The 13,008-nt window shown below is 39.0% G+C and overlaps 1 protein-coding gene across 1 annotated transcript in view; it reads right to left on the reverse strand.

Moving 5' to 3' along the window:
* Positions 1 to 4,725: 4,725 nt before the first annotated feature.
* The window catches only part of FAM221A (family with sequence similarity 221, member A), a 9,384-nt gene continuing 1,101 nt past the window's right edge, over positions 4,726 to 13,008 (reverse strand). Inside the window, exons 2-7 of the mRNA XM_009325759.1 lie at positions 11,375 to 11,548; positions 10,720 to 10,910; positions 8,262 to 8,468; positions 7,307 to 7,417; positions 6,556 to 6,644; positions 4,726 to 4,788 (exon numbers count right to left, since the gene is read on the reverse strand). Of these exons, the coding sequence (XP_009324034.1) occupies positions 4,726 to 4,788; positions 6,556 to 6,644; positions 7,307 to 7,417; positions 8,262 to 8,468; positions 10,720 to 10,910; positions 11,375 to 11,548 (835 nt within the window). The remainder of the gene's footprint in view (positions 4,789 to 6,555; positions 6,645 to 7,306; positions 7,418 to 8,261; positions 8,469 to 10,719; positions 10,911 to 11,374; positions 11,549 to 13,008) is intronic.

Here is a 13,008-nt window from a genome sequence, read left to right on the forward strand (position 1 = left end):
CCCTCTCCTCGTGGGGGACGTGAGACGGCAGCAGCGGGGAGATGCGCCCTCCCTGTGCCTGCGCAGCGTAAGGGGCGCTGCTCCCGCCTGCGGGCAACCCCTAACCTCCGCCGGAGCAACCCTACCCGGCGCAGGGGCGACGGCCGCTGTGGAAAGCTGGTAGGCACCAGGCTTTTTCTACAAATCCGTAATTGTACGCCCAGGTGCGTCCTTCGCCACACAAAAGGCTGGCGATCCGTGCGTGCCGGTCCTGGTTTTGAAGCATAAACGAAGCCGCAGCGGGGAGGCCCCTGCGTTGACGACACCCGCTCCGTCGGCCTCGACGTACCCTTTGAACCTGCTCGTGCGATTCCCCTTGCGCGATGTGTCAGCGCTCATCTTCGGGTTGCACATACCCTGGCTTGCAATTGCCCTGTCTAATACGAGAATGCAAACGGACGAAGCCGCTAGCGAGGTCGGGGTGCCGGCGTTACACAGGCGACACGTTACGGTTGAGCCTGGGACTTCCCCTAGGGAGGTCACTGGAGGAGCACATGGGCTTCGTGCCCAGCCAGGGGCACAGGTACACGGAACGTAAAATCAGAGCTAAAACCAGTGTAAAGCAAATAACGGTTTACTCTACCAGGAGACAAGTGCTAAGGGCTCCAAAGCAAGAGTAGGCTTCTAGACAAAAGTAGTATCTTTTGTCATGAAAAAAAACCCAAACAGGTCCACCTGTGCAAGGTTTTTTAGACTGGAAAACCTTTGTTGTTGTTTTCAATTATATTCGTGCTAAGAAAAAATACTGTCACTTCCTGCAAAGTTGTCTCTTTCCTTAGGCTACGTGGCTACAACAAAACCACTGCTAGAGGCTCCAGGGACATGCAGACACGAGACCTGCAAACCGTTTAATATGCACAACATGCTGTAAAGACACTGACAACTTGACAAAGTAATTCTGCGCGGATGCCGTTCCTGGCTGTGAATTCACACGTTACATTCCCCGTCCTCCCAAACCCAAGACAGACAGATGCACTGTATATTTAGTATCGGAGAAGCACAGAAGGGGAAGGAGCCCCTTGCCCTCCACTTAGGATCACTGACCAGTCTCTACTATCATAAATAACCGAGGTACGTCTAAGCCTTTTCATAGGGTAATTGAAACTAGTGAAAAAATGATGTTCTACACTCTAGGAGTGTTATAATAATGGCAAAATACTGATTTGAAAGCCAGCTATTTAAAAAATGAGAAGTGCTTAAGCATTGCCTAGGCAATTAGGCTTCACCAGCTCAGAGCACTCTGTGTATGACACCAAACCATTTCTCCTGTGCCAGATTCCTTGGATTAGAGTCAGAAACGGTTAATGCGTCTAGCTGAATGACAGATACACGCCCACAAATAAATCGTACAGATGAACCGATAACTTATCTGTCCCATGATATGTTCAAAGTTCACCACTGCTCTCAGGAAAACAAACCATCAACAAGTACATGTTAAACTGAGCTCTTTATTCAATGACCATTGTTAATGGCAAATGTACTAGCATTTGGTCTTTGCTTTTACCTTTCCAAAAATTTTATTAATAGAAGAAGTATAAAGAGATTTTTCAATAGAATTGGAGGTTGCAATTTTGATCCTACAAAATGATGACTTTTTTTTTTTAGGATAAGAGTTATTCCAGTTAAGTGCATGACATCACTGTCCAGTTTTCACAGCCAGCAACATTATGAGATATATTGTACCTGGTTTTTCATGTATAAATATGAATAAAAATTCTGCAAAAAAGTACTACGCGAGTACAAAGAAGTCAAAAGTACACCTTCTAGTAAGGGAAGTGAGGGGTTTTTTTACTTGGATGGGTGAAAAGTGGTCAGAACTCCTAAGCAATATTTAATGCAGTTGATATTATCCCACCTGTTTTCCAACTAAAAAGAAATATCATTAAATAAATGTGATAACTTTTTAGTATCTTTTAAACGGAAATTTTAAATAAGTTTAAGCACAGAATAAAATTTTTAAAAATTGACTTTGATAAAACCAGTTCATGATAATCAAAGTACACTTTATTAAGACTGAATTTCGCAGAGCTAACATTTAAAACTGACAAGTATTTTTAACTCAAAATGTCAGTAAAAGCACAATACATCCTAAAAGTAAAAAGCTATGTTATCACTATAAAAACAAAATACAAGTTTTTTGTAACTACTAAAACCGCTGTCTATAACAATATTTTGCTGTGAGAAACCTCATCTCTGAAATACACACATACATTTCTGGAACTGCATTCCCTAATGGGTATAGCCATGGGGATAAATACGAAGGTAGAATAAACTTCCACTGTTAAGCTTGTAATAATCTCTCTGAAGACTGAAATATTTTTTCTGTATTTTTATTTACCTTTTTTTACCAGTGTTATTTACATTTGTTTGTTTCTTGTAATTCTGTTGTGAAATCCCCATTTACTTATTAGACTGAGTATCTGTAGAAATGGTTGCTTATTAGGACCAGAAGAGGGAGCTCAAATTAGTATTTTTATTTATTAAGTTAAAGCATATGTTACAGTGTAGAATTTAAAGGTAAAGGTACTTTTAAAACATTCATTAGACACTTTGATATATTATGCATTTAAAGTAACAGATTAACCTCTCTGATTGGCATCTGCAGTAATGGCAGTATAGCTCGGAGTTAAGGTAAATGGCCTTTTTTAATCTTTGAATTTGGGCAACTGAGCCTTCCATTCCCTTCTCACTCGATTCCAGCCGCCTCCATCAGTCACTGCACGACCTGCACGCACTCCCAAGAACTCTCCTTCCCTCCCACAGCTGATACCTGAACAAAAAAGCAAGCTGCCCTGCACCAAATGCATTCCACGTCACCTCTTTTCCTCTGCCGATCGGGCACGTAAAGGCATCAGGCACATAGAGGCATTCCCGCTGATGGGAACCAGAGCTTTGTAAGCTTCTCCCAACTCTTGCCGTAAGGTCTCAGTACACACATACCACCTGGAAAGTCTTCAGTCCAAGAGACATCTTCAAGTATTTTTAGGGACAAACTGACTTACACTTCTCTGTTTTCAAAGGAGGCTAACAAAGTTAGCTCAGGCTCTGCTTTTGCCTCCTAAACTGCAGCCTCTGCCAGTTATTCTGTACCAAGTTCTTGCTGTGCTGCTTCACAGATTTAAACCACCACACAAAGTTACCAAATTTTAAATTTTCCTGTCCCCTACCTTTAACACAACATACGCTGCCACAGCTGTGAATATGGACAATGAATACAAAGGCACATCTCCCTTCTTGAGGACTCAGTCTGTGTTGGGTTAGACATGATGAAAGAGTACCGGTTGGGTAAGCAAGTTTATATCAAACGCTATATAATTATTTGTTTACATGCAATAAATAGCATATCCATTTCCACTTAATGTTTTCAGAAGTTTAGTGTAATAGAATCATTGTTATGGACAGCATCAGACAAACAGAACTGGGAGAATGGTACCGCTAGAGAAACCTGGGGTAAAGTATACAAGCAGGATCCCTTGAAGTGAGTATGTGTGGAAATGGGTTTACATGCGTACAGAACTTCACATGTAAAAAAATATTTGTATGTTGGCAAGAACAGAGCCTAGAGAAGTGTGAGAGCAGAAGGGTATGTTTGAATTTTATGTAAAGGTGATGAAACCAACAGAAAGGAAAAAAAAAGACTTAAAGAAAAGATTAAAATGTCAATATTAACAGAACAAATCCCACCAAGTAAAAATCCATGAACAAGATGAGTTTTAAGGACTCTACACATAAAGAATGTGCATCGTGAAAGTCGAAGAATAGGACATATATTTTCTTTGCCCTACTACAATGTAATACTTGTATGTAATACTTGCAATACTTACATGCTTGTCCTGGTTTCGGCTGGGATAGAGTTAATTTTCTTCCTAGTAGCTGGTACAGTGCTGTGTTTTGGATTTAGGATGAGAATAATGTTGGTAACACACCGATGTTTTAGTTGTTGCTAAGCAGTGCTTACACTAGTCAAGGACTTTTCAGCTTCCCATGCTCTACCGACTGAGAAGGCTGGGGGTGCACAAGAAGCCGGGAGGGGGCACAGCCAGGACAGCTGACCCCAACTGGCCAAAGGGACATTCCATACCATGTGACGTCATGCTCAGTACATAAACTGGGGAAAGCTGGCCGGGGGGGGCTGCTGCTTGGGGACTGGCTGGGCATCAGTCAGCAGGTGGTGAGCAATTGCACTGTGCATCACTTGCTTTGTATATTATTATTATTATTACATTATTATTACTGTTATTGTTATTATTATTTTATTTCGATTATTAAACTGTTTTTATCTCAACCCACGAGTTTTTCTCACTTCTACTCTTCCAACTCTCTCCCCCATCCCACCGGGTGTCGGGGGGGGGAGTGAGCGAGCGGCTGTGTGGTACTCAGTTGCTGACTGAGGTTATTTCACGACGATGCTTATTCTCTCACATCTTAAATAACAGTTCTGTAAATCTCTAAATATGATTTTCCATCCTCAAAGGAATATGTATGTAACAATTCTGGAGATTAGAAACGCATCAATTAAAGTACCAATTTTATTACAACAAGATAATTAAAAATTAATTTCGGCAATAGACCATAACAGCAGAATAAAGAAATGAAGAAATACACATATGCAGGTAGGCACAGTGAAAAATACGCATTTCAATACGATTAACACGGTGCCATATAATAAATATTTCTTTATTAATCTCACGGCTTCTTTGATGACACTGGACTTTTCTCTTTCTGTTTAGCAGCCTTCTCCTTTTTCAGCTGTAACAAAGAAAGACACCAACAGTGGTTCAAGCATTAATTTGCAAGTCAGCTAGTAATGCAATATTAAACCTCTACATCCAGTCATAAATTTACCAGAGTGATATATGCAATGGAGAGAGCTACAGGTCATTATTAGCCCAACCTAGCATTGTTTACTTTTGCATCGCAGGACAAAGGAGCACTTCCATAGCTCTGCAGCTGCTCCCCTCTTCAAACCAGGGCTGCCTTTACCTCTGATAATGGCAATCTAGTTATTTATGTACCCCTCAAGGCCAAAGCGCCTTACAAATGTTCAGGGGTGTATCTTTATGTCAATGAAAGGTAAAGAAGCTTTATTACAGACATGTAACAGACACAGTTAGACTAACCAGCATGCACAAAATCACATAGGAAGTCTGTGGCTGAGGTAGATGCTATACCTCCACCTCAGTGTCTCCTCACTGACCCACAAGGTCATGTCTTCCTCTCATAAGATTTTTCTACACAGAGGCTCTTACTGCATGGGAGGATTTACCAACACACATACATTTAACTCTGCCATTTTGTAGTAAGACTATTAATCCAAACAAATATATCTGTTGTTTTTAGAAGCAACAGTTGTTCTCAAGTATTGTTACGTTAGTGAATGAAATTCTATTTAGAACAATTATATAAAAAGGGATGCATGGACTTTTGCATCTCATCTAACATAAGATACCATGTTGCTATCAAAGATGCAAGGAAAAATAAAATAATATTTTTAACATGCTTTCTTCCCCCATAAAATAGTGTCAAAAGGAAGCAAGGCCGCAGTCCTGATTTGGATGTCTACAAATGAACTCACTGCTAAGCAACCCTGTTGTTGGTCTACACAGAACTCATTTTGAAACATTTTTCCATATTTGGACGCTTGAGGTTTGTATCTGAAATTCTTACTACTTTTTGCAAAGAAAAGATAATCTTAGGGAGAAAAAGAAATGTAGCAATTCGGATCTGATAGTAACATGTCTTCTCCTATAAGCTGATACTGCATTTGTAACATCTTAACATATTTTGTGATGATTTCCAAAATAAAATTATTTAAAATTTCACAAAGCTAGATCAGCTTTCTCATTAACAAACACCTTGCTGCAAGCAGCAAGCATAACAGCAGTTAAGATTTTAAAAGTTAATTATGCAACATTGCCTTACAAAAGAATTCATGAACAGTAAAGACATACTTCCAGCGGAGATGGTGGAGGTAAGGAGCTAATGTGGGTAAAGAGTAAGTATTTACGCATCTAAGTAACCTACACCACAGGGCATTTAAATTTACAATACAGTCAGCGGGGTGGAGGAAGCACCTCTAAGGGGGTGATTCAGATCATCTAAAGAAAGACGCACCAGATTTACCCAACTACACAGACATTCCTAAGGAAAAGAACATCATAAAGTTTTATAAATGAGGTAGCAAACACCCATTCCTACATGCACAGGTGACCTTCTGTGAGTCTGCTTTGTTGTTTCTTTTTGTCACATAGTAAAGTATTTTCTTTTTCTGTAATGGAGAGTTACCTCAATAAAATCTGCCCAGTTAAGGTAAATACCATCCCAGCCATGACTGACCTCTGAAATCCTGCAATAGCTCATAATTGTATTTAAAACTATTTTAAGAAGCTAGTGTTTTCTCAGGAAGAGAACAAATGATATAATGCATTTATATGCCGCTTAAATCATACATTTATCTTTTTTAGACATCCTCTTGTGAAAATATATCTGAATTAAGTAACAAACGTAGTAACTTGCCCGCTCTTGATAACATTTTTCAAAGTAAGCCATGTCATCATCTTCTGAATGCTTTCCATGAGAAACTTGCCTTGTGGCACTAGAACCACCTGAAGGAAAAAAAAACAAAACTTTTTTCAGTAATGATACTTGCTATCCCATTAGTTATGTTCTACATTTGGCAAAACACATTTAAAATGAGAACTCACCTTTATCGGCAAGTAACAAACCCCAGCAATTGGGACCAAAGAGTAACCTCTTTAGCCTAGGCTAGCAGCTATTGTAAATAGTCTTGGAGGAGTTCAACAGTTATATTAATTGCTAAATTCTTGTACTAAGTAAGGGACATAAAATAAGCATAATCGATTCATAATTCCACGCAGAAAGGACTTTCTGGCAGAAGGCAGTTTCACAGGATTGCGCTGAATATGTACGATCCATTCAGATATGATGAGCTTTTAGTAGGAATTAAAAACTTAAAAAACTGATCCAATGAATAAGTGACACCGTTAATGGGGAAGACACCAAATGCTAGAAAAAGATCATTAAAGTTAAAAAGCACATCATGACCAAAAATAACAAGGAGTAACAAAACAGTTATTCTAAGCACTTCATGAATGTTGTACTAACTTTTCACATAACAAGGCTTCAATACTCATTTTAATTTTTAACTTTGATTTTAGTCCTAAGCATCCTTCAACTCATAAATAAAACCAATTAATTTTATATTAAATACTTTTTGTAAAACAGTATTATCCTACTAATACAGCACCTGCTATCTGTGAGATGGTTTGAGCAGAACTAGAAGGTCCCTGAAATGCTTTTAGAAATGGATGATCCATGCTGGTAACAGGGGATTCTAAAAGTTCAGCAGAAGGAGCCCCTGTTAGAAAATAAATTGAATGAAAACAAAAATTAACTTCATGAGATATATTAAGAACATACATGATGGGGTCAAAACAAGGCTACAGATTAATATCTACAACACTCAGTGCAGACCCCATAAACTTGGGTTTACAAAAGCAAAAAAGGCTGCAAAAGAAATGAAAAGCTTTGTTTCTTTAATTACTACAGCTATGCTATAGTTTCTAAACTTCAGACAAATCCAGGAAGCCAGACCAGAATTTAAAAAAGAAAGAATAAGTACATGGCAATAATAAATGAAACAGTATTTCAGGACAAAATGTGTCCGTTACTAAATGACACAAAATCACAGAGCAGCAGAGGTATCAAGGCCAACTAACATGCCTGTCAAAAATGAAGTCCTACAAATGACCTCTTTTTTTTTTTTTATGCTGAACAGCTATTAATCTTTGAGTTTGGAAAAAAAAGTGCTGTAACTCTACAATGAAGAAATACCTGAGCAGTATTAGGCTAAAGTATTAATGTAAATATAACATGGAAGTATTAAGAGAAAAACAGAAGTTACAGAGTTCTTTCTAAAAGATATGTTCCACTTCAACCAGAAGCTACTGGGCTGAACACCAGAATTATTGATAAAGAGGGTTTTTATCAATTCACTACCGAAGTTGGACAAGATGGTCATATGGTCTCTTCACACCCATGGACTGCTGGGGGGGAAGAAAAAAAAAAAAAAAAATCTATCTTAAGTCCTACTCCTGTTGATCCAGTTTGCCTTTGAACTTTGAAAGTCTATGTTAAGTTACTACTTTTCAAAACTACTTAGTTGGAGAATTAAAATTTCATCTCAGGTCAGCTGCACTTACCTATTCCACTGTCATCAAGTCTCATGTAGCCTTCTGCTAGTGAACTAAAACCAGTCAGTCCTCCCATAGCAGCATAAGGAACATCCTGCCCCACAGGCTTTCCTTGGGCTAAGCGCTCTTGTTTAGTTTCCACAACTGTTTCATGAGCGTATGTTGGCTGACCACAAGCACAGGTAAAGCAACTATGAAAGCCCGAACACTTGGAACCTAATTAACAAATAAATAAGTGTAATGAGCGAGATGATAATGGAATTTATACTTCATTGCAGACAAAGCGGTGTTTCCCTAAACTGATTTTGTCAAAAACTAGAGTTCCTTCACTGCAAAAGCATTCAGCTATGCTTTCCATTTGGAAGCACATACGTGATTTGAGGCAAAGCAATCAACTATCCTTGCTGAAACCTTTTACAGCCTCTTTTCATCATGATACGAAAATGCTGTATAAAACAGGAGAAAGGATGAACGTGGGAATTTGATCATAGGGGTCATCCAGTCTCAGGGTCTCATTCAGTCAAGTTTTGAGTACCTCCGAGGATGGAGATTCCACCTCTCTGAGCAGCCTGGACCAATGGTGGTCTCCCCTTGGAGTAGACATTTCTTTCCTAATATCTAACTGGATTTCCCATGTTGCAACTTGTGTCCATTGCCATTAGTAACACCCTTCTCTATCCCTCCCCTGACAAAAAATGAAAAGAGAAAAAATTCTGTCACTGGGTAAAGAAGACAACCTGCCAGCATTTTGGCAGTATTATCTCCAAAGGTATACAGCACGTGTCAATATTGCATGGCCAGAAAACTTAAAATCGCAATTTATGATACAAATCACAATTTAAATGTCTTTGAAAATTAGCAAAATTATCTGGGTAGTAAACAGAGGCTGTGGCAACAGCAAAATAGGTTCTATGTAAGGGTACCTACGTAAGAGACTTTCAGGAGTTTTTTAAGCTTACGTAGCCACAGGATGTAACTGAAATGGTTGTACAAATGACATGTGACATTCAGAAACACAGAGCGAAGTGAATTGATGTATCTGCCCTAGCTACAGCTAAGGCTGTCATCAAAGACCTGCTGGAACAATGATGTGAACAAGAAATTGAGGAATTGATTTTGCAAATGTTTCATTATACAAATTACCCTGCTTCCAACTTCCAGTTACAGTTCATTTTGCAGAGCATCAACAAAGATTTTTTTTAAGTCTTGTGTAATATGTTCAAGGATCACATTCTTGGAAACGTTAAAAGGCTTTTTCGTACCATTTTAGGCACTCCTCAGTAATAGAGCTCTTACTCTGTGTTTGGATACAGAATAGACAATATACAAAGTGCAACAGCAATTTTTTTTTTCCATTATAAAGAGAGTACATCTCTAATTTATCTATCACATTAGATTTATACAGCACTGGGCTAGACTAATACCAGTACATTAGAACAACACAAGTCCAAAATAGAAGCAAGTCTTGGCACTTCTCTGTGTAATCTTTGAAGCCCTCAGAAGTGTTGGGTATTTTTGAGAAACGCTAGAAAAAGTGTATAATGTGATTATTAAAAACACTGTGTTCTAACAATTCAGTCTGAATCATCCAATTGTACATTTAAGCCTTTCACATTACTTAGAGTAACTTCTTGAAAGGCTGTCATATAAATATTTTATGGTTTATTCTGTGGGATATGATTCTCATCTAGCAAAAGCTGTTTATGATTTTTTCCTGTACAAATTAGACAGACTTCATGCAAGAAATTTACCAACAGTACAGCATGCTAACAAAAAAATCTTCAGCTTATGTAATTTGAGGTTTCAAATTAAAACATCTTTATGCATTATTTAGTTTCTATGGTTAATAATTACTGCTGTTTCATTACAATAACCTTGAACAACTGACGCAAAAAGCTCCCTCTTAATGCTTTCTCAAACCTTTTGCTTGAAACTCCATTCCCATTTGCATTTCTGGACCCACAATCTGTATGCTCGGGAATTGCTTTGTTAGAGTGCTAACAATAGATTTGGGAACAGAGCACTACTTCCTATTGAGTTGAGAAAAGACATAAAAATACACTAACGTTATATTCAACCAGGCAATAGGGGAATGGAGATCAACACTTCTCTCTCTCAAACTACCAAGTTCAAGTAGAAAAGTCACGTGCATGCAGCAGTGGAAGTAACAAACTGCAAATGGGGTACTTTCATACTTTAGGTGGCTGTCTCCATATATACCTAACCGAATCACTGAGAAACTTACGCTCCTTCCCAGAACCTGGGGAAGCTAAGGATGTTTTTCTAAACCCTCCTGTGCAAAAGGCGGTGTCGTCCTTCCCATTTCCCATCCTTCTGCAAGGACCAAAATACACATCAGTGACAAGTGCAGCACATACCGAATACTATGGGCAGAATACAGATCCCTAACATGCTGTTCCTGTTAGGTTTCCTAGCAAAGAATGCTGCAAGTCCATCAGTGACTTACAAGAGTTACATGAAAATCCCGGTGCTGCGCTGTGCTGATCAGCGAAGTGTTTGCATCTACAACGGATGGGCTGTGTGCCATTTAGAGGGACATAGTGATAGGACTGGCACGGACAACGGCTCACTCTACAAGGCACACAAACAGGACGATCTTTGGGAATCACTTCGTAGTCTGTTTTGTGTTGTTTATACCTAAAACAGGCAAAAATAATAACTTTTATAACTTTGTTAGTATTTATAAGAAAAATACCTGAAGGCTTATAATTTATCTTACAAGTTCTGTTTTTAATCTTTAATTTATTACTGTTAATTGTTAATTTTCAATTAAATGCATAATATCAGGTGCTTTTACATCCATTCATTACATAATTATCACAAATCCTTATGTTTCATTTTGACAGCAGTCAGAATCAATCTGATCTACAATAACTCGTGCCTTAAAGTTGAATTTATTGAAGACTATGAAATCATTCTGGTCTCAAAAAATGTATTGAGATTTAGATTTAAGGACAGTTCTTACGATTTAAAACGTAATTTTCTCAACCCTCAGACCTCAAATTAACTTGCCTATACTGTACTGTAATGTACCTGGAAACATTTTATATTCTCCCGATTTTAAAAAATACAACAATTCAAAAAAATGAAAAGATTCCTACCGGTGAGTACAAAAGCACAGCGTCTCTGGCCCCACAAGTTTACAGTCCATGCCAGTTGGTGATCTCCAGCTCACATACAACCTGTTCTGTAACCGAATTGGTAATACTTTTCTTTTGTACTCCTCATATTCCTCAGGGGTAAAGAGCTTTCCTCCATCATCATCACCTACAATTCTGTAAGCATGTCACAAAAAAAACCATAAGAGAATGAAGACAATAAAAGTAGGTTTCTCAAGATATTTTTTCAAATAATATATAACAACACTTTTGCTGTAAATGCAAAAAAAAAATCTTATCTTTCATAATACTGTTCTAGTGATACACATTTAACAGAACTATAGCTGAATTTTAGAGAAATTTTGTGAATGCACTTTTAAAAAATTTGCTTGGACAGACTGGAAACCAGGGTTGTAAGAGAGAAGGAAAAAAATTAAAGCAAACTACCAAGCTCCTTTTCATACGGCAGAAAAAGCACTGGGCATCAACCAGCCAGCTCTGCCTCAGACTTCTTGAATGACCTCTGGCAAGTCACTTCACCCATCTACACCTAACTGTACTGCAGACTCGTATCAGGTTATCTAATCTTAGTCTAGTCTGAGTAAGATTATTCAACTGGAAGTAGGGAACCACACTGCCATCAAAGTAACAAACAATACATCCAAGCTGTCTTCTACTTTGAAGACGACTATGCTAGTTTCTTCTGTACATAAAGTTGATAGCAGCTGTATCCCACACCTCGGACAGGCCCGTTTATTTAAGCTATCACTACGTTCAAATTCAAAGTCACTGAATAGCTGGAACTCCGGAGCAGCATCCAAATTCTACATTGATGGAGACAACTGAGGACAATAAGTAAAATCTGTAAGATACAATTTAGACCTAATTGCAGCACTTAACTATGCTGAAGGTTAGTTTATTAATGTCTGTAAATACATTTCAGTTACTATTTGTTGGGTGTGCTAAAACATACTGAATGAATGATTCTTTGTCAAATATTCTGTGGATTTGTACATTGCCAGTACTGTACAGCACCAGAATGATGTCTCAACACATCACTGTCATTTGCACATCAATCCAGCTGACACCCACTGAATCAGTGCATAACTACTTATGTAAGAAACACCACTGCGCCTACTACCTCTGCTGTTTTACTCAACGTTTTCCTAAGCTAAATTAAGACCGCATTTCAGTGTAATGACCAAGTTCACGTCTGGTTTTGCTCAAGATCAACTCTTCAAGAGGAGCGATGACAAGATGAGCAAAAGACACATAGGAATGTAAGGGCACGCATTTATACACTGCAAAACTTAATTCGCGATGCACGACAGCCCGTGTTTCCTGCAAGAGCAGTACCCTTGGCAGATCCCCCTCTCACACCGCGTCACACGGGCACGCTGCCAGGCAGGCAGGCAGGCCGGCCTGCACGTGAGAAACGATGCGTTACTTCACTCGCAGACCGTCAACGTCTACAACGTGCCTTCACACCGGCGAGGCGTACAGGGCTCGCGTCTCTAAGGCCTGCCTCGTCACCGCTGCTGCTTCAGGCCGAGGAGATACTCTCCTTCTCCGCGGAGAGCCACTCTCGGGCACCTTCACGGGAGTTTGGGCACTTCCGATTTCGCCGATAAATGGCG

This window comes from Pygoscelis adeliae, unplaced genomic scaffold, assembly GCF_000699105.1.
Source record: "Pygoscelis adeliae isolate BGI_AS28 unplaced genomic scaffold, ASM69910v1 Scaffold226, whole genome shotgun sequence".
Classification (NCBI taxonomy): Eukaryota; Metazoa; Chordata; class Aves; order Sphenisciformes; family Spheniscidae; genus Pygoscelis; species Pygoscelis adeliae.